This window comes from Canis aureus, chromosome 29 (assembly GCF_053574225.1).
Source record: "Canis aureus isolate CA01 chromosome 29, VMU_Caureus_v.1.0, whole genome shotgun sequence".
NCBI classification, from domain to species: Eukaryota; Metazoa; Chordata; class Mammalia; order Carnivora; family Canidae; genus Canis; species Canis aureus.
The window spans coordinates 31541960-31564131 of record NC_135639.1 but is presented as its reverse complement, the minus strand read 5'-3'; the positions used below and the strand labels follow the sequence as shown (position 1 = coordinate 31564131).

General features: G+C 49.3%; 1 protein-coding gene across 2 annotated transcripts in view; it reads right to left on the bottom strand.

Annotated features, from left to right (window-relative positions):
• Positions 1-2306: 2306 nt before the first annotated feature.
• The window catches only part of TLL2 (tolloid like 2), a 121709-nt gene continuing 101843 nt past the window's right edge, over positions 2307-22172 (bottom strand). Inside the window, exons 14-21 of one of the 2 annotated variants that reach the window (XM_077878169.1) lie at positions 18278-18403; positions 17395-17555; positions 16603-16783; positions 14900-15025; positions 12722-12849; positions 9557-9770; positions 6982-7232; positions 2307-5446 (exon numbers count right to left, since the gene is read on the bottom strand). In XM_077878169.1, the coding sequence (XP_077734295.1) occupies positions 5312-5446; positions 6982-7232; positions 9557-9770; positions 12722-12849; positions 14900-15025; positions 16603-16783; positions 17395-17555; positions 18278-18403 (1322 nt within the window). In that variant the 3' untranslated portion in view covers positions 2307-5311. The remainder of the gene's footprint in view (positions 5447-6981; positions 7233-9556; positions 9771-12721; positions 12850-14899; positions 15026-16602; positions 16784-17394; positions 17556-18277; positions 18404-22172) is intronic. The other variant, XM_077878170.1, reaches the window with a different exon arrangement.

The following is a 22172-nucleotide window of genomic DNA, read 5'->3' as shown; positions in this document are numbered from 1 at the left end:
GCTGAGTGGTCTTAGGCAAGTAAAGTAACGTCTTCTAGCCTCAGTCTCTATCAAATGGGGTTGATCAGGTTTACAGTGACTAGACTAGTGAAATCAGTACAAGTGGTACAACTTGTGCCTCTAACTTTTCTTGGTGGGCACAGACTCATACCTGGACCAGAGAGCTGGACCAAGGGACTCTAGTTCATGGCCCCCGCTCCCTCTGGATAAGGCTGTCTATGATGGGTAAGGCCGGTGAGGTCCTTTTTGACTCTGCTGTACATCCACTGACCACCACCCCTCCCTCCAACTGACAGGGTATCCCTTTAGGAGAATGGCTAAGACCTCTAGTCAGTGGTGCACTGGCCAAGTGTCTGGGCCCATTGTGGTTCTCTGGTCACAGGCGTGAAAATGGACTGTAATTAATTTAAGAAGGAGGAGAGAGACTCAATTGGCTTTGTATAGGAGATCTCACAGAAAGAAGAGAGGGCTAGGAAAGGCAGGACGAGGCCTTCTGGGAAGGCAGAACGAGGTTGCTACTGAGGCTTCAGTGGCAGAGACTCTTCCACCATCTTCTCAGGATATCCTCCCTGGGGAAAATCTCAGCCCTTTTGCCCCTTGATCAAGATTTCAATTCCAGGAAGAGGAGCTAATCAGTCTGGCTCGGGTCATGTGCCCCAGGTGACCACGATTGGAGCATGGGTGTTCTGCAAATGGAACATGGCACCATCACTCAAAGAAGAGGGAATGGGTGAAATAAGTGGTCCCTCTTCCTCTGGGAATTATCTTCTTAGAAACTATAGAAGGAATGCCCTTTAGTGGGTGAAGAGATGGAGGGCACCAACTCTGAGATTCTCTCATCATTTGTATCTTACCACCATTTAAATTGCCGCACTATGGTTTGCCAGGCAATAATGGTCAGTTTAAAAACCTGGACCATTCTAAATGATAAATGGCCTTATTCTTGTTTTTGTTTTTTAAATCTGTACCTAAAATGCCAGTAGGGAAATAGTAATGAAGTAAAATGTTAAAACAAACAGAAAGATTCTGGTCATTTCCCTATCTATGAATGTCACATGTGAGAGCCATTAGTGGGGTCTGCCAGATATTTCTAGTTCATCTCATTCTTAATCTGAAGTTAAGAGTAGCCATACAAGTTCCTTTGGCCAACGACATGGGAGTAGAAGTCATATAGCACTCTCAGGCAGTTGTAAGAGACAGTGTGTGATTTGTCATTCTTTCACTCTGCCATAGAAATCAGCAACGCTCCAGGTAGGAGCTGCTCCTTCATCCTAGTCCTGGCCACAGCTAATGTGGAAGAGCTCGCAAACACCAGAAATAAACATGTAGTATGAACAAGGAATAAGCCTTTCCTATGTAATTTTGTATATGTGGGGGTTGTTTTTTGATGCAGCATAAACCCCTTTACTCTGACTGACCCATCAAGCATTCATACCCTTGTCCCATTGGGGTCCATCCTTTAGGTACTGGTAAAGGCAAAAAGAAAAGTCCTAAAACCTTGACACTCCCCATGCAGCACAACACAGTTGCATAAGTGGTTCTGCATTTAGAGCGCTTTGCATTGAGACCGAACTGAGTGCTTAAAACAAAAAACAGGATTCCTTACTACCCTTCCCTGAGATAACCACAAAATTCTAAACATCCCCCAAAGTCTCCCTAACTGTCCTTGATTAGATGGAACCTCTGTCCTTGGGTTAAAAATGACCCTGTATCACAGGAAATAAGTGAGATACTCAATTTGCTATATTTGAAGAGGGCTTATTCAAAGGACTATTTATAACAGTCCTCCTTGGGGGATAGCGTAGTGCCCCAGGATTACACCAGCTGAGCGTCATTACCACCCCTAGGCCTGAAGGGGGGAGCAGGAGTGGCTGGCAGTGCCCAGAGAAAGAGGGCCACCTTAGAGGAGCTGCGATCATCAGTTTTAGATGCCAGCTGAGGTCCTCAGCACACAAACAGGTGGAAACGAATACAGAGAGGTGCTGAGGGACAAACGAATGGTGTCCACCACACTAGCACTGTCACCACGGCAACCAGTTCCACAACAAGTATGTGCTCGGATTTCCAGCCTGTTTGGATTCAAGAAAGGGGACAGCTTTGAAGTCATCTTTAGCTTTGCTCCTGACCTTCTGGGTCCCATAGGGAGCTCTGTTCTGGACCAGGTACTCACCAGAAAATAGAAAGCCACTGAGAAGATCCCCCTTTCTGTGTCCTCAAGTCTTGTGGCATTAGCTCATCGGAAATTATCGAACTCATCACCAAGAGGACCACTCTCATCTGAACTAGTAACACAAACCCAGGACACATCCAGAAACCCACATTCTTTAATGAAACAATTCTTTCTAGACAGACATGTTAGCCCCTCTCCACTTCCTCTTGGAAACTAACATTTCATGAAATGTAAAATTACACAAAATAAGAAGTACAATATATTTGTTGATAGCACTCGAAACAGTTTTTCTTTTTTAAAAAGAAACCTTTTAGGCATTGGGGATTATTTTTCAGAAGTTCGGTCTACCAAGGAAACTTGAAAAACAAGGGAGCTGAAGCCAAGGGAACATTTGTTCGCAAACTGAACAACAGCACCACGAATTATTTGAGACTCATCCCAATGTACCATATCGACAGCAAATCCCAGCATGAATTCGCTAGTTAATAGGGATTGAAACAGGCGGAGCTAAACAGGTTTAAGTTACTTCCAGACCCTCACCCTGCCCTAGGATTCAGGCTCTAGCTTCTGACAGACCAAATCACATGAGAATGGGACCAGGCCGATGACCCAGACTCCAAACATTTCATCAGGTCATCAAGGTAATTCTGTGACCCTAACTGGTCTTGGAGCTCTGTGACACCTCCAAAGCCCAGCAGCCAATGAACGGACAGAGCAGGCTAGAGCGAGGTCTCCCCTGGGAGGAGCTTCGGCAGGGGGCCTGGGTCTTCCCTCCGAGTGGACCATCTCTTCCGAAGCCAGAGCATCGATCCCCCCCTCGAGTGAGCTTCCAGGGGAGCGGTCTGGCCAGACCCAGCTGAATCAGGGCTTGTCTTGTCTGGAGTGCGTCACTCACACCAGGCCTAAATACAGGTTTTCAAAGGCGTCCCATTGTTTCAAGTTGGCCAAGTTGTGTGTTTTTGAGAATAATCATACAAAAGAGATAAAAAATAAGTACCATTGTTTCATGAGGGTGGCCAGTGTTGAGGCAGAGCCAACTCTGTTTCTGACTCTCTCCCACATTTCCATGGAATTTGTTGATTTTATTCAGGCTTTTAAAAGGTCGAAACTACAGAATTTTCGTCTCATAGCCACCTCACGTATTCTGGTTTCAGTTTCAACATTAACAGATATGATTAAACAAAGTAAAACCTGAGAAAATACAAAAATCTAAGAGATGGGATTCACCTTAGCAGGCCGGGTGAACCACAGACAAGGTGCTCCAGTAGCTGAGTCTAAAGGCCCTTGGGGCAGGGACTGGGATGTATCACGATATGAGAATGCAAGCCAAATCTCCATCCAGGGCCAAGAGAGGATTGGCAAAGGAGACATGTAAAATGCAGGGCTGGTCCAGGAGGGCCTGCTCAATAAAGCTACGGTCAGTGGGTTGGCATCTGTCACACTGGATTGATTAAGGCTCTGACAGCTGATCCTTTACATACGTACATATATACAGACATATATTATTATTAACAATAATACTTTGAATTTTTTTTTGTTTTAAGGAAAAAAATATTTCCATGCATTTCTTCTACCTTTCTTTGTATTATCCTTTGTTTTACTCCCAGCAATCATTTTAATTAGACATAGTCCTTTGAGGGCATATTCTGATCTTTAAAAAATATAACTTTTAAGCTTTTACAAATACTTTGTTTAAAATGATGTAGCTTTATCCCAAAGGAATTCTGGTGCTTGGGAGCTATCTTGGGTCTCACGGAAAACACTCTCGTGTGCTGTCCTGTACTCAATACCAACCAAACAGGACTTACAGTTATGTAAACATTATTTAAAAATTATTCCAACATAAATACTCTTTTAAAGCTAACATACCACAGCTTTTAGCTCATAATGCCCATAGATGCCTTAATGAAATGCCATTCAAAACTACCTCACTGTTTAAAGTACACCTGGAGATTCTAAAATTATGTAAACAACATCCTCTACACTTCTCTAGAACAAGTGCCAAGTGTGGTAAATTCTGATTGCAAGTTGGTGATTGAATACTAATTAGCCTGAACGAAGTTACCAATGCACTCTTTGACCTGATTGGTGACAGGAAGTTAGTCACAGGTTGACTTATCCCACAGATGATGATTCTTACATGACGTATAATTAACCAGTTTTCAACAATGTTCACCCTGTGAGGGACCCGAACTGGTCCTTCATAGGCTGTCTTTGCACATCTTGCAAATGCAGTTTGAATCAGTTGTCAAGAAGTCAAGGTCAACCACAGCAAGTGCCTCTAAACCTGGAGGACAACATGGTTTCCTAAGCCCATGGAATCCCACGCATAGGTGGAGTCTTCTAAAGTCAGCCAGGAAAGGAGTATGAGGAGGAGCCAGGATGTTTTCTTCTCGGCAAACTGGGGACTCTCATGAGCAAATGTGTTGCTGGAATTCATAGTGGATGTCTCCGCCTCCTAATGCAATGAGGTATGGGGGAAGCCCAGCATGGCAAGGAGAGCCAATGACACAGAGAGAGGGCTTGATGTCTACTAGCCTGGTGATAATGATGATGCTGAGGCTCCAGCTCTCTCTCTGTGCACTGCTTCCTGCGAGTCCTTTTTCAGTTCTGACATCCATATTCTCAGGTTTCCTGATTGACATGTCCCTGGCACACAGAAAGCAAAAGTCTCCAGCCACAGCTGTGAGTAACAAATCAGCCATGGCCAAGCTTCTATCCTCACCGCTCAATGTAGACAGAAGACAGCCCAAGTCTCTGGGACACCATCACGTTGCCTGGCACCTACAGAAGCACATCCCGAAATAGAGGAATGACCAACCCAAGGACTGGCCTTTTGCCCCATAGGAGCAAGGGACAAGGAGAATGAGGATGACCAGGCATAGCATTAGTGGTTAAGTGACTTCAAAACTTTAATCTTCTTTAAAAGTCCGTGACTGATAACATTGTAGCCAGAATCAAAGAAACATCTTTTCACCTCCGGGGTGGCCAAACTTCACACCAGATACGTTCCTTCAAGACTAGATTTTGAGTTTGTGTTTGAGAAAAATACACTGGTTTAGGCAGATTCACAAGGTGCTATTGTCATAAACAAACAAACAAACAAACATTCTCAGTTCCAGTCTTTCACGAACATCGATGTTACTTCTTCATGTGCAGGGCATCCTGGAACTTGGTGCTGGTGTATCGGGCGTGAAAGCCTTTCTTGTTGATGGTGTCATCCGTGTGGAATTGAATCATTAGAGAATCTCCTGCAGAGTAGATCTCTTCCAGTGGCTGAGGAAAGGGCAAAAGAAAACCAGGGGGACATTAGGTCAGTTGGCTGTGGTTGGAGTTTCAAATACAGAGGATGAGACAAAAGTTACATGAGAACGCAAGCAGGAAGCAAGCCGGCGTGGCCATGAGGCGTCCCTGGCACCAGAGACCGAAGAGCATCAACGCAAGCTCCTTTTCACAGGAAAACATTGCCAGTTCTGCTCCAGAGAGCTCCCCGACCCTACTTTTTCAGAGACAATTCTAGACACACAGCTCATATAGAATCTTTTGGTTATGCAGGTGGACTAGCACTGCTCTGAGCACTTTCAGATCTTACCTCATGCAAGCTTTATAAGGTGGATGCTATCTCCATTTTATACTTAAGGAAACTGACACTCAAGTTGACACAATTAGGCAGGTCCTTCTGGCTGTAAAGTCTGTGTCACCCATTACCTAGCTCCAGGGTCACCCTCGGGATATATCTCCCAGTGGACCAAACACCGAAGCCCATGCTTTCGGCCTATGTCCTGTCCAGGGGCAAAACATGGTGCAGAGTCTCTATGTTTATCACAAAGTTTTTGCCAAGGGGTTAATGAAGGGGAGCCAGGTTCTGAGGCTGCTGTCTTCCAGGGCTCAGGGGGACCTAACCAGGCTTCCCACACACCCCACTGCTCTGGACTTTCCAAGGTTTTCCTCTGCACATGGGCCCCACCGTCCAAAAGATTTTATCAAAGGCGTGGTATTGGTTATGTCACACTTTGTCATCCTTTCTTCTTCGGGAGAGTGAGTAAAGATGATGGGAAATCATTCAGAGACCTATATAAATGCATTTTGAGGTTCTGATCATCACGAGGAGCACTAGTGACTGCAAAATGAGCTATGTGAATTCATCCAACAGCAAAGAAGCTTGTGCCATCAGTCCCAGAGGCAGAAACAGGAGAGGACAGGGGCCCAGTGGGAGCAATGCCCAGCATGGTGCAGCCAGAGAGTGTGACCAGGAGCCTGGACTGGCTGGTCCACACACTTGCACTGGGTGCCAGCTGTGAGCCAGGTCCTAGGTCAGGTGTTGTGGAGATAGTGAACAAAACAGGCCTGTCCTATCCGGGGTAGGTGACTGAGGACAGAGGAGACAATGAGAAAAAAAGGACAAAAACCTGGAGCATAACTCTGTGTTTACAGTAAGCTTTGTAGTTTCTGTAAGTAACTGGAGTTGCCTGGGGAGAGAACTGTGAATATATGGGATAGACAAAAGCATGATTTAAAACAATTTTTCAAGCCTCAAACCAAATAAAGGTGACCTTGGAGGTGGCGGGCAGGGAGCCCTTTGCAAAAATAGGAAAATCCTCAGGGAAAGCCTCTTACACAGCCCACATCAGTAGGGAGCCCTCCGGATCTGGTCCCAGGCCACCTCCCCACCTCCTCAGCAGAGCTCCAGCAGCTGGGGACGCCCCCGGCCGCTGCGAACCAGTGGCGGGGGCAGCTGGACTGCACACCTGCCCAGGTGTGTCACGCTCTGCAGCTCACGCTTCGCCCCGCGGCCCCCGCGCCCCCCTCACCCCGGAGCCGCAGAAGCGGCCGAGCCTGGGCGCTGTGCTGTCGTAGCCGTCGTACGCCTCCATGTAGTCATAGCCGCAGTCCGCCTCCTCCTCCACCTCGAAGATGCGGAATATCAGCTCCACGCCGTAGCCGTCCTCCGCCACGATCACCCAGGCACAGCGGGCCTGGCTCGGGTAGTTGTTGTCGCCAAACTGGGCGTGCGAGTACAGCTCTTTGGTCTGCACCTCGGCCTTCAGCCGGCCCCCGCACTCTGGAGCGGAGAGAGCGCCGCCGTGTCCCGGGCCGCGCAGACCCGTGCGCCGCCCCCGCCCCCCAGCCCCGGCGCCCGCCCCGGCCCCGGCGCCCGCCCCCAGCCCGGCCCCCAGCCCGGCCCCCAGCCCCGGCCTCCCGCCTGCACGCGCTCCTGCCGGCCAGCTTCCGCCGCGAGCCCCGCGCGCCCGCAGGAGAGTCTGGCAGGTTGCATCATCCCATTTTACAGAGGAGTCAACAGAGGCCGGTAGGTCTGAGTTTCAGGGCTTGCCAGCCAAGGTTCTGTGTTCCTGGATTGGGTCGCGCAAGGCCTCTGGGGGGTACCTGAGCAGGCTAGGGGGGAAGCTGGCGGGCTGGATCTTTGCCACTTAATTCCCTGGAAGCGCTGGAAGCACCAGAGACGGGCTCGCGCGAGCCCTTCGCACTCACTGTAATTTGGGACTGTTGCCAGCAGAGGGCACCAAAAGCCCATCAGAGCTGCGGGTAGACTCGCAAACCTCGAAACCAGGTTACAGACCCGCTCGCTCCTACCTCTGACAATGCTGACTTTGAGGCTCCTGGGGGTGTCGCAAGTGAGCCGAGCCTCATACTTGGGGCTTGGATACTGGAGCGCTGACTTCTGAGTTTGGGACTAAGACTGTAATTCCGGTTGGCCTGAGTCCCACACTATCTTGTCTAGGCCACTAGAGACCACATTATAGAAATAGATAAAGGAGAGTGATCAGAGATAAGAAAGTGCCAAAAATCCCGAGGGATTTCCACCACTGCCTGTCCTCAGTGTGCTCCACGCCCCTCAGGGGCTGAGCTCCCCAGGCTGTGGCTTCTGTGTTGTCCACTAACACTCTCAGGCCCAGCTGGCCCCAGTCCTGCCCCACTGCCAGCTTTTTACCCCCATGTGCTCTTGCTTAGAATTTCTTCCGGGTCTGAGCTGTCTTTGGGGAATTTCAAGACCCTGAGACTTGACATGGGTGGTAATGAAATGGGTACAGGGCAGGGCAGGATGCTTTCTATTCACCTTGCCAGATCCCCTCTCCATTCTTCCCCACCTGCTTTGGGGCCCCGGGAGGCTGACCTCTAGCTGCACATGGGCAAGACCCCTGGCCCCCTGCCTTCTGGGTTGGGTTCAGCCATGGGAAACACCAGCAGATCCAAGAGGGAGGAGACCGGTTGGGGTAGTTAGTTCCAAGCTCCCTCCCTGCCTGGTCACCGCAGGTTGTGTTGCTGGTCGCAGCTCTAATGGTGGGCAGGAGGCCTCCTCGCTCTGGCATCCAGGCCTGAGGGTAGCACTTGCTGCAGTTCCTAGTCCAGGCCTGCCCCGTATGGTGTCCCCACACCCTGTCTGCTCCTTTGTAAACTGTCACTTTTGAAATTCTCCTCAAATAAAGACTCTATCTGAGTGTACCTTCATTTCCTGCTGGGACCCTGACCAACTTTGTCTGTAGCGACAAGAGGGAGAGTCACTGGTCAATGGCTTGTAACCTTCCTTAGGGGAAGCTAGAACTTCTCCAGGAGCTTGAGAGGGTCCTACAGGCACTGAGGTGTCTTCTAGGTTTGGGAGCTAAACCACCTAAGGGTGCTGGATGCCATTCTGTTTTATGTGATTCCTATTTTTTGGCTCTGAACATAAACCGGGTGGGGTAGGGGGTCTGTTAAAGGGATCAGAAAAGCTCACAGGCTCCCATGATCATGATCTCAGACTCCGAGTGGGCCGCGGAAAGCCACTGCTTTGTCAAAGGGCCACAACCTAACACCATGATCAGAGAGGCAGAGTTGCTTCCGTGAGTAATATTTTAATGGCTAAAGAGCAGGGCCAATTTTCTTACTGATATTCTCCTATTAACAAAGTGGTGTGTTAGTTATAAGCCTATACATTTTCCTCCAAAGGACCAAATAAAGCTATTTACATTTTAAGTGGAGGAAAAATAACAGGTCATAGGAACATTGTCCATTTTCCAAACTGGCCCATAGGGGGCGACAAGGGCTGCTCAACACTCCTCAGCTCCCAGACTTACAGATTTCACGGACCAGCCAGATGACAAATAAGTTTGGGAAACAGGATGGGAGGGAGGGCGGGCAGGAGGAAAGAAACGTGATACCCACAAAAGGGGCCGCCCACTTTAAATGCTGTCGATTAAAATGTTGACATTAAAAGAAAACAACCGTTCCCCCTATGGTTGCTCACGTTTCATTTGTAAAGAGATGTCTGATCGCACACCTCCCAGCCCCCAGTGTCAGCAGGACAGGCAGTTCTTTTCCTGCCTCCACGCCCGTCTATCTCTAGCCCACGTGGGCGTCAGCGGGCTGCTGGGCATCCCCGCTCCATACCTGTGCTGTGCACCGCCTGGAAGCCTTTCCTCTGTACAGAGGCATCTGAATAAAACCTGAGAAACAGGCTGCTGCCTGAAGCCACCACGGGGTCTGGTTTCTTGCTGCCACAGAAACGGCCAAGGATGGGGGCCAGGCTGTCGGGCCCGTCGTACAGCTCCAGGTGGTCGTAGGCACATTCTTGGTGCTGCTCGATCTCAAACTCATTAAATGTCTGGAGAGTGAAGAGCAGAAAGTGAGGCAGGGGCTTGGTGCTCAGCCAGGGTGAGGGCCGCCTCTCTGGGGGCTGGGAGAGGACGGGGTGTGTGGGACACTCTCCTTTGGTTCCCAAACAGCCCTCCAAGGTAGTGACATGAGCAACTGCTGCCAAGAGCACTTCACAGGTTAGTGAGATGGCCGGCTTCCGAGAGCACAGATGCTTGTTGTCATCCTTGCTCCTTCTGTCACATCACAAAGCTCATTCTCACTTAATGATGACAGCAGCAGTGGCCAAGTACTCACCCTGGGCCAGGAGCTGTTTTGTGCGCTTTACCAATATAACCTCATATACTCCTCCCACCTCTGTGCTATGTCTACCACTATAATCTTTACAGATGAGGAAAATGAGGCACAGAGCAGTCAGGTGACTTGACCAAGGTTTGCCCACTGGTAAAGCTGGGCCATGATCAGGATGTCTGGCTGCAGAGCCCCTGCCCTCAACCTCTGCGCTATCCCATGCCGTCCCTGAGTACAAATGATAGGATGAGGCTGTGTGAAGCGCATGCTGCTCCTCGTCTACATCCTCATAGTGGCTGACATTTGAAGAGTGTTTTTTCCATGCAGGGTCCTGTGCCAAATGTTCATGGACATTCTCTCACTTAATTCTGATGATGCTGTGAGAGAAGAGCTAGTATGATGCCCAATGTGCAGAAGGGGAAACTGAGTCTTAGGGAAGTGTCTTGCCCAAGCTGAATCCTCCAAGCTAGAGGAGGCTGGAGCTGGCTTGATCCCCAGCCAACCTGACTCCAGCCCACACTCCTAACCATCATCAGGAGATACTGCCCACCTCCTCCCTGCCCCCTGAAGACTGTACCCCAAAGCTGGCCAGGGGAGCCCCTCAATTCCAGGCCATGCACCCCCAAGTTTCACGATCCCAAACGTAGGGCTTCTTAGGGACAGGGCAGCTGAGTGATGAATGGCCTGCCCACAGTTGCCAGGGAGATGGGACAAGGTGAGAAGGGACAGTGTTAAATGAAGGCTTGGACCAAATGACAGAGCAGGAAGAGAGGACATGACTGGAGAGCGAGGGGAGGCTAAATTCAAAAGAGCGTTCCTGGAGAGACAGGGCAAGGATCGAGGTGGAGAGGGGTCATTGGCAGTGCGGGCTTCCACAGGAATGACAAGCAGTAGAAACGGCAAAGCTCTTCATACCTTATAGAAGGGGAGCTGGGTTTGGGGGCGGTATAGAGGTAGTGGGCAAGAGCCGGAGAGGAGACACCAGCAGCCTTAGGGTGGGTGACGCACCGGGAGGGACACCCATAGGACATCCTGTTGCTGTATTCCCCATACAGTATTTCCAAGAATACAGCTTCTTGGGAAGTATTCAACTCACATTTTCTGGTAGCAAAAAGATAGAGCATGATCAAGACGTCCACTATGCGCGTCCCAAGGAAGTTGTTTTAAAAACTAGCACGCACATATATGAACAGCCTCAAATTTATATGAGATCTGGTCTAACTCTGGCTACTGTGACCAGTTGCTTTAGTTCCTTGGCACTGTAAAGAAGGGGAAAATCTCAGGCAACTACTAAAATCTTGAGGCCCTGGGACAGAAGAGGGGCTTCCAGTTGTGCAGGCTGCGGGTTCCCACCCCCCGGGGCCGCCATTCCCCGGAGGGCCCCGGAGATGTATGCTGGCATTGCGGACCTTCTCCAGCAGAGGACAGGGCTGGGGGGTGGGGTGCAGGGAGTGCCTTTCCCTAACACCCTCTAGCTCACCCTCACCCAGATTCAGGGCTGTTCTGACACCCAGGAAAGCCGCCACAGCGTTTCCCACATGGGCAGCCATGCATGTGAGGTGCCCCCTGTGAGCACCCTGTGGTCATGGGCTCTGCCTTCGCCACCCCTCGCTGCCCAGGGCCTGGCACACACACACCAGCACCTGCACTCTGTCCTGGGCACCCATTCACCCACCTGTCCTCATCACTCTCACCCGCCAGTAAAAGCCCTGGCAAGTCCCCAGGCCATCGTCTGCTTATCATCATGTTCTCCTTTGTTCTCTTACATTCTCCCTGCATTTTTGGCCTCTACTTCAGAGGAACATCCATATGCTTCCTGGAGAGCTTACAAATCTCCAGAGTTAGAACGACCCATTTAAAAAAACGTCTGTCTGGAGTATACCTTCTCCAGCTGGCAAAGAGGGTTTGTTTTACACTCTAGGATCTGGGAGCCTCTGGGGGCTGAGATACCAGACTTGTACCAGAGACTCAGTTCTCCTCTGAAATAACTGAGCACAGTGTGTACACCTACAATCATATGCCTGGGAGACTTGAACTTTTTAATTAAGAGAGAATTAGCATAAGCAATCTATTGTTAATTTTTAAAAGATGAATAATAAGAGTCCATTTGAGAAGTTTGGGCAAGGAAAAAGATACATATTTTTTCTGATGCATGTATATATACTATTGCATATGCAAAGGAAATTTCTGGTAGGATTTATCAAAAAAGTTCAGAAAGGTCATTTCTGAAGTGGGCATGGAAGATCTAGAAGGTTTGACTTCCACATTCCAGCCCTCTGTACTGGTTGTTTTTTCTTTTTTCTTTTAACCTTGAATATGTATTGTTTTGTCAAAAATTACAACTGGAAACAATTGAATGTCAAACAGCTCTATGGATCTGTGCAGTGAATGCCACCTCTTACCGGGACCACTGTGACAAATGCCTTTTAGAGAGCTTTTCTCACCACCACCCTGTGACGAGGGCTTTGTGTGTGTCCTCTGAATTCTGCACAGCGGCCCCACGACGGAGGCTTCATTAGCATCCCCATTTTCCAGACAATGAAACTGAGTTCTGGAAATGTTGAATAACTTTCTCAAGGTTCAGAGCTGGGAAGTGACAAAGCAGAGACTCAAACCCATGTCTGTCTGAAACCAAAGTCCATGTTGTCCATGAACTAGAAAAGGACTCACGAGTTTCACCCTGTGGCCCGCGGTTGAAGAAATGTTCCAGGTGCACTCCCTCCGACTGGGGTATTTGTCAGGCCAGTTGGGACTCGCCAGGGTCCCCTCTGCACTGCTGATCTTGTGTGCACAGCCGGCTGGCGGAGGAGGGGGGACACATGCAGAGAGAAGTCATTGGCTTGTGGGCAGCACCGGAGGCCCTCTGGGTGAGTCTCTCTCTTTCTCATATTTATTTGTCATGTGGTCATTATCAAATTTGAGGCAGTGGGGAGTCTGAGTCAAGTGTCTCCTGGCTAGAGATACACTGATTTATTTGGTTTTTCTGCCTTCCTGGTGGTGGCTCAGGGGCTCCTCATTCTCCCCATTGCTATTCACATCATGCTTATCATTGGAAAGATGGTAGTTAGTGGTTGAGACCACAGGCACTGGAGTCAAATGGACTCCGGTCCTGCTGCCTGCCATCCGTGCGACTATGGGCACTTATCTAAGCCTTGGTGTCTTTATTTGTAAAAAGGGTGCCAACTTCCTAGGGGGACATGTGGATTAAATGAGATAATACATGTAAAAGGTTTAGCAAGTGCCAATAAAGGTCTTCATCATTATGCCTTTCATCTCTATTTCTTTAAGAATTTCAATGCAGTTTCATTTGGAGGCTACAGATGTCGCCCTGGTTATGGTGCTATTCACAAAAAGGGGTCCCACGACTTGCTCAGTGTGTAGCATTTTGGTCGACAGGTAGAATGTGTGCTGGGCACTATGCTAAGCATTTTGAATGCATTCTCTCATCTGATCCTTCTCACTTTCCAAATGAAAAAATAACTAGAGAGGGTGAGTGACTCACTAGTAAGGGGCAGGGCCAGGACTTGAACTCAGGCCTGCCTTTGGTGTAAATGGTTAGGAAACAGAGGGAGCTGAAGGTATACACTGCATCACCCCCACTCCCATTGCCAATGCTGCCTGTGGCTGCAGTTCAAGGGGAAGGGAGGCAGTTGAGAGCGGGTCAGGGGAAGCAGGAGAGGGTAGTGGCTGCTGCTGGGGTTCCTGCTCATTGCTGCCTTCACTCTGCAGCCACACAGAAGACAAATGCCAATAGGTTGCAGGGCCTCAGCATCTGGGACATTTGTTACCACAGCTCAGCCCCACACCCTGGGGGAGCCCATAGGAAGGCAGCCACTATTCAGCTGGGGTTAGACCTTAGTGGGGTTAAATCCCTCCCGGCCTCCCCCACACCATAGGAAGCAAGGCTTGTTCAGGCCCAGGCCCACCCTGCAGGAGTCTGACAAAGACTTCCAAGTTCTTCCAACCTGCTTCCCAACCAACCCACAACCGCCTGTGTCTGTATCAAAGGGCTGGGCTTGGAGGGTGGTCTGCACCCTGCTTCTGAGGCTGTCTTACTCACCCTGTAACATTCCAGGTAGGCCTGATCAGACTCTGCGCACCCCAGTCAAATCTGCTAATTTTGCGATGTTTATCCCAGAGAGAGGGCATGGGGTCTTCACACCTTCCCTCCCCCTGAGTTCCTCTGCAGGGCCCTGTGCTGAGGTCAAGGCCTAGAGCCTGTGTGCTTGTCAGAGATGCTCAAGCTCCCTTCACAGGGCAAGGTGAGAACAGAGAGAGGCTCCTTCAGAATGACTGGACATTCAAAGGCACCTGGCCCTGAACTTCCAGTAGTAAATAGAGCAGGGAGCAATCTTTTTCAAATTCTATTTTACTATTAGACCTGCATATGATAATATCATGACACAGATGGTCGATATTTATTGATATGTCAAGTGTTTCATAGATAGATTGTCTGAAATACTTTCTAGGCATGCTTTAATTTACTTCTCATACACCTTTAAGAAGGGGGTATGTTTTGTCCCTTTTAAACAGAAGAAACAGAAGCTCAGAGGGGTTAAGTAACTTGCCCAAGGTCACACAGCTGGTAAGTAGCAGAGTCAGGATTTAAACCTCAGTAGTCTGATTCTGGAGCCTGGGGGTGTAACTGTGTTGCAGTAGTAATTCCAGGAGGATACCTGAGGGCCCCTACAAGCTGCCCAAATAAGGGAGCTGCCCTGTGGAAAACCTTTGGGCAGGAGGGCAGAAGGAGGGAAGGCATACCAGAAGGGCCCCTGGCTGTCACTGTTACACATGTGCACACTCTGGAGGCCAGGTTAGCCTGGCCTCCCAGCCGCAGTCTAGCCTCACCTTCCTTACAGTCGTGCCCATTGTCATGGAGCCGGTACCCAGTTCTGCACCGGCACAGATAGCTGCCAGATGTGTTGACGCACTCGTGCTGGCACCTGCCATTGTCCTCAGCGCACTCGTCCTTGTCTGGGGAGATCAACAAGCTGTCATGGGAAATGCCACCTACAGAATTCCCTCACACCTCAGAACACCACACAGAAGTAGCCTCCACCAGGAAGCCTCCCTGAGTGCCCTGATTTGGGGGGTCCCCTTCCTAGGGTGGATGGGGCGGCATCTGTTGGATGGCACCTGGTCCTGAGGTATACAGAATTCCCCATGCTCCTAAAACACTTTAGTAAGCATATATGTCCTTTACCCTTGCTTCCTGCCAAAACAAGATAGGCTTATGTTGTCCATAAAAGATAGGCTAATATTAATAATAATAGTAACCTTAATAAAAGTAACTGCCGGGGTGCTGGGATGACTCAGTTGCGTGTGTGCCTTCAGCTGGGGTCATGATCTCAGGGTCCTGGGATAGAGCCCTCCATCGGGTTCCCTTCTCAGTGAGGGTCTGCTTTTCCCTCTCCCTTCCCCTCCCCCTGCTCATGCTCTCTCTCTCTCAAATAAATAAATAAATAAAATCTTAAAAAAGAAAAGTAACCTCCATGTATTGAATATTTATGTGATAGGCACTTCCCAAAGCACTTTCTATATAGCATTTAAGTTTCTTTTCGTACCACCTTAAGAGCCAGGTGCCTATGCCCCCATTTTACAGGTAAGGAAACTGAGGCTGAGGACACTAACATGCCCAGGGTTACTCTGTGAGCAAGCAGCTTGTGTGACCCAGAGACCTGGGCTCCTCCTCCCTGACCCCAGGCCACCTCCTGCCTGTGAAGGAGGTAAGTGTGCTGGCCACAGGCCAGACCACCGGGCACCAGCCCTGCTCCACCACCCCTAGCCGTTGTGCCTTCGGGCAGACCATGACTTTTGTGCCTCAGGTGCCTCACCTGTAAAGTGGAGCCAGCACTGGTGTACTCACCTTATAGGGTTGTTGGGAGGAGGAAATGAATTAGTACAGGGAAAGCACTTAGAGCAGCATCCGCCCAGAGGAAGTGTTGGCTTGTATTTGTTATTATGTCTGAACTCAAGTCCTCACTATTGTCACAGTGATTGTGTTAGCTCAAGCCAGTGCAGCACGCAGCTCCCCCCAAGCCAACTTCTTCCTGTAATAATAGAGGACCGCCTCCCTGCGGGGGCCTGAGAGGTCAGCCGGTGTCTCCCCACCCTCGCCACACCCTGTCCTAACACACTTTGTGTTTTCGTTTCCTGAGGACAACAAAGAATCGTTAAAGGATAAAGAGATGAAGCCCATCTGATACTTAAGCAAGGGAACCGTGAGCTAGTGAGAGGCCGGGAAGGATTCTCCCAAAGCCTTCAGAGGGAGCACAGCCCTGCCCTCGCCTTGACTGCAGATTGCCGGCCTCCACAACTGGGAGAATACATTTCTGTTGTTTCAAAGTGAGGCCACTCACTTTGTGGCCGTGTGTTATGGCAGCCCTGCAAAAATATAGCCGCCAATAAAAAAAACAAAACAAAACCCAGATCTAGGCATCACCTGCAAGGCGAAGGGAGGGGCAGGGGGCAGAGAGCAGTGGGCAGGTGCCCAGAGAGTCTGCACAGCCATGTCACCCACAGCCCTTGACCTCGCCTGCAAACTCACACACCTGAGAAGAAGTGGGCTCTGAAGCCGCGTTTGGAGACCGTGTTATCTGACTTGAACTCCACACGCATGTTGTTGCTCTGGGAGGTGATGACCTCGGGCATCTCAGAGCCGCAGAACTTGCCGTGCAGCCTGGCATCGGGTGACAGGCCACTGCGCACCTCCACGAAGTCGTACTTACAGACCTGCAAGGGAGGGCCATGGGGAGCCACCCGGTACTCCCAGGGCTCCACCCCAGACTCACTGCAGGGCCCCCTGCCTAGCAGCTGCACCCTGCCACAGGGCGGGCCAGACCGGCTCAGCCAGGTCCAGCGGGAGGGCCCTCTTAACTCTTACTGGGATCCCTCTGGTCCACGGTGTCAACGTGAAGCACTCGTGGCTAGCACTCTGGCTGGAGGGCTCTCCCTAGGCCTTGGCTGACTTGGTCACCCCATGACCACGGCCCCATGGAGGGGGCAGGCAATTCATACTATCCTGGCCCCCAGCTGTATCTCACCCCCTCCGTTCCCCTCAGCTGAACACTAACCCTCAGACTCCTACCCCAGGGGACATACTTGTCTCAACCACCTCCCACCCCCAAGACCTGCCTTCTCTGCTCTGGGATTTATCAGTGACAAGAGGATCAAAGCATTGTGTCTGCAGAGGGTAGGCAGCTAAAACCTCTACACCAAACACTCCCCAGGTTCTGCCCTGCAAAGATTCCATGACTGTGGGAAGCTGCCTCCTGCCTACTGAGCCCCTCGCTGGTTTGCAGCCCTGAGCCACATCCCAACACAATTAGAGTGCAGAAGCATACATCATTGCCTTCCAGTTCAAACACTTCAAACTGAAGGGAGATCCGGTACTGAGCAGGGGCCACCACCTGCCAGACGCAGTTTTTGTTTGTAGGATACTCCTTCGGCCACCCAGGGCTGGTGATGGTTCCATTCAGCTTGGTTATAAAACCGCCACAGGCCACTGTGCAGGAGAAACAGAAGCAAAATTCATTTGGTTTTAGTTCCACGCGACTGCGATTTCCCCCCAAGCAGCAATAAGCCTGCTGTTGTTTAATAAAAAAAAAAAAAAAAAGTTTGATAATCTGAACTGATGAACCCAGCATCCTTCTAGTCTGCTTCAACTGAGGATTTGGAGGGAGGATAAGTCTTTACCACTTTTTAAGATGATAACATGCACTTATGCTTACCTGTCACTCGGTGGCATAGTTGGGGACTCCATATGACTTGGATCAAAGGAGACTTAGGAATGTTTACACCAAGCTATGCACCTTACCTGGCTTACATGAACAAGCAGATTCATGCAGGTGGGCAAGGAAAATCGAACACCAGCCCAGTAGTAATGGAATGAATGAATGAAATGAGCTATTAGTTGAGTCACATGGAAGTGTTCATACTTTTTCTTTGCTTTTAGTTTTTATCTGAATAATCATTTGAATTCTTCACGGCCACAAAAGAAAATTAACCATGGTTCCAGCTGAGGTGTCTGGGATGAAGTTCTTACAATCTGGGCAGCCCTCTCACATCTGTGACTTGTTGGAGTTGTTTTTCCTTCTAAGAGCCAGGGGCATCATCCACCACAGATCACATCACCTCACAGCTAGCCAACTGCCCCATTTCTTCCCCACTTCTCCTAAGATTGTCCCTTATCCCCTCTTATTCTAGCTTGGCAGGTCCAACACCAACCTTCACATGTCTTCTTATCGGCAGCCAGCTCGTAGCCCGGATCACATGCACACTTATAGCTGCCCAGAGTGTTCACACAGCGCTGCTCACACCCTCCATGATCCGGCCAGGAACACTCATCCACCTCTGTTGGAGAGGAAGGGGACTCCGGCTAAATCACCACATAGCTGCCTGGTCTCTTCCTTATCCCATTCCACATCCCAGGTTCCCTAGCAAATGTCCTCTAAGAACAAGAATGGTTCCTTGGTGACCCCATCCCAGGGAGGCTCTTGTCCATGTCTCAGACACTGGCAGCAACTATAACCAAGGGGGATGTCTTGAGAACATAAGTATAACTTGTTAGCTAGGAGCAAGGCTCCTCTGGAGGAGATCAGGCCTGGATGATTTTATTCTTTGAAGGGTTCAGTCAGGGTAAACAGTGTGATTTAAAAAAAAAAAAAAAACTCAGTTTCCACACCAATGACTTAATCAGTTTTAATGCCATGGAATTGAGGTTCTCCCCAAATAGGGAACTTCTCAGGGACATTAAGCAAAAGGTAAGAGCAAGGGGACACATTTCTAGATGAAGATGTAAAAGCATTTTCTAGAGATAGAACCACAATTTATGATTTCATAGTTTATAAATAATCTGAAGAGGTGTGCCCAGGGAGATCTTCAAGGCTACAGAAAATACTGAGCTCTTAGGTTAGCCAATAATCCCAGGAGGAACTGCAGGAAGAGGTCACGGTGAGACAGAGTTAGCAGAGGACGTGGATGGGATTCAGCACTGACAAGTGTCTAGTGATATGTTTGGGACAGTTAAATAACAGTAAGTATGATGCCAGCAGAGCTGTCCCGAGGAAGAACACGGGAGTCACTGGAGAATCTGCCAGAAATGTCAGCCCACGCATCACTGGAGAAAAGAAAAACCCAGGCAATGGGCATCTCCAAGATGATCAGAAATAAAAGGAAAGACTCATCATTTTCTGTTGCCAAGCTCTGGGGCATCTATCCCTGAGAGGGGGCGCTGTGACCTAACCAAGCCAGAGAGCCAAGCGACGGAACAACAAACACTGAGGCATCTTCAAAACCAAGACAAAACCCAAAACAGCTCAATCTAGGAGGAAGAAAGGGTGGGGGTGGTATTGGTTCATAACACTATGGGAAGTAGTAATGGAGCAAACACAGAGTTGACCACAAAATCTTTGAAGCCCGCATGACACATAAAATGAGAGAAATCAGGACATCTTACAGTTGGTAATGACATGGAAAGAACCCAGTCCTGCCTTCACACAGCAATCCTTTTAATAACATTTCTTATGGAGGCTTTGCAGACCCTGCTCAAAATCACCCAGAGATGGGACTCTCGCTGCGTTTCAAAAGTATTTCTTCTCCTTTGAAATTTGAATTGTCAAAATTCTGGCCCCTTGCAACTTTCAACCCACTGGTCCTGCGGAACAAGCAAACCCTTCGACTAGGGCCAGCTCCCTCTGCGCGGCCCCTTTTCCACTCAGACAGACCCATTTCCTTTCAGCCTTCCTTGTCTCCAGTGCACAACATACTCATCTATCTGCTTGCTCTTCACTGGGTAAAGAATGGTGTGTGAATAGCCCATCATTTCACATAGTGGGCAATAAACTTAGGTAATTATGAGTGATGTGCTGTTGGGGCTCAGCCAAAACTTAAATAGGTTGGCCTGTAGGGGGAGTGAGTGTAGGAGACATGCTCTCGGCAAGGGGTTGAAGCTGTCCATGGCCTCAAATAAACGTCTTTTTAAAGATTTTATTTATTAAGTATGCTAAAATAGTAACAACCTTGCAATTACTTATTGTTTTACGATAAACAAAGTACTTTCTTCAGCATTTGCTAGAAAGTATAAAAGGGGGGTAGTATATCCTTATTAATAATAATGAGAAATGGAAAGAATCTAGGCTTCTAGAGTGAACCAGACGACCTCAGTTGGATCCATACTGGATCTCTCCCCAACAATTTGGGTCTTTTAGCCTTTCTGAGCCTCCCTCCTGCTTTAAGATGAGAATTGCACCTGCTTTTAGGGTTTTGGAGGTTGGAAATGATGCGTGTGAAGTCCCTAGCATATAGATATCCAGTACACAATAGTTCTCACTACAGACAACTGCAGGGTTGCTTTCAAAATCCCAGTGGGTTTTTGAAAAAAAAAAAAAAATCCCAGGGGGTAGACAGTCACAATGATGAGGGCAGTGGAAAGGATAAGGTTACCTAGGTGTACCTGAATCAGGTGAGAGCTGAGTAGTACAGGTCTGAGGAGGGGAGAGGGACAAGGCTGAAATAGAAAGAAGGACAACAGTCAAAGTTGGACCAGTGAAGGAAGAAGAGAAAGGCAGGAAGGTGGCCCAGCAGAGTCAAGAAACTGGCAGGCAGATGCACGGGGAGGGCAGAAAAGAATGATGGAAAAAAGCCCATCGAAATAGGCCAAGATATTGGGACCAATTGGGAGATGGCAAAGGGGAGACTCTGATGCCAGAGATGACATGGCTATGGGAAGGACACACATTTGTCCTAGACAAGAAAAGGAAGACCATAGATGAACAAGTCTCCAGGTGCCATCTTAGCCATGGGGTGGGAGAGAGGATGGTAGATTGGATTTGGGCCTAAAGCAAAGGGAATATAGTTCCTCCAGTGACTAGAAGGTAGGCTGTTTGTTTGGCTCAGGAAAGTGGGTAAAAGATATAGTTATTTTTCTTAAAATATTTTATTTATTCATGAGAGACACAGAGAGACAGAGGCAGAGACATAGGCAGAGGGAGAATCAGGTTCCATTCAGGAAGCCCAATGTGGGACTCAATCCCAGGACCCTGGGGATCACGTCCTGAGCCAAAGGCAGACACTCAACAGCTGAGCCACCCAGGCATCCCACAGATACAGAGTTATATCTGCATTTGCTCCAGCAAGAGCAGTGGGATGTTTGGCCATTTTCAACCTTACTCCAACTTGGATGGATGGTGTGGAACTGTAGCAGAGGCTCTACTCTCAGTGTAGCCTAGGCATCCTCGGAATCACCTCCGCACTGTGATGAAGTAGCATCTGCTCCAAGCCCACAGATTCATGCTTGCTCTGGGTTATGGTGGTCAAGGCCAAGCCTCCTAGAAAAATCTGGGAGAGTGTGAGGGGTAGGAGGAAAAGCTGAACGAGGCAGGGCTCAGGTTTGCACAGCGGTAGCTCTGTCTTCTTTGCCTTCTTCAAGTGGTATTAGTAAAAGAAGGAGTCATTCTGTGTTAGATAACGAGATGGCTCGGGTAAGATGCCAGCAATTGTTTCAGAGAGAGTTAAGGAATGAGAAGTCAGGGCATATCCCTGAGCTTTTGAAGAGGTACCTGAAGGAAGCCAGTCCCCCTCATCAGCACCCCACGGTGGTCCATTGGCACTGGGACAGAGGAGCATAGGGATCAAGGTGGGAATATTATGTGAGAAGTGTGGCCCTGCCAACCCTCAAATGCTGCCATCTCCTGAAGTAAGCAGAGATGAGCTCTGCCTGCTGCCAGGCCAGCGGGCTCTGAGAAGGACTGCCATCTGGCACCAGGAGAGGCATGCAGAGGCCAACTGGCACCCTGGTCAGTGACATGTGCCAGCTGGGCTCTGGGCAGAGCCTCCTACCAACTGGCACCAAGGCAAGAGTTTCTTTCACTTGGTCCAACTCTTCTGCATGGACTTAGTAGTTAATCTTCCGGTTTCTTTCACTGGAGAAGTCCTGACACACGCATTGGGCACTTGTGTGTTCCCAGGACATCCTACAGATGGCTTTTCTGGAAACAGGCTGGGCAGAGGAAGCTGGCTGTGTCCAGTCTCGAGAGCTGCACTGACCAATGTGGTCGCCATCATCTTGTTTGGCTATCAAACACTTGAAATGTAGCTACTTTGAATTCAGGTGTGCGGTGAA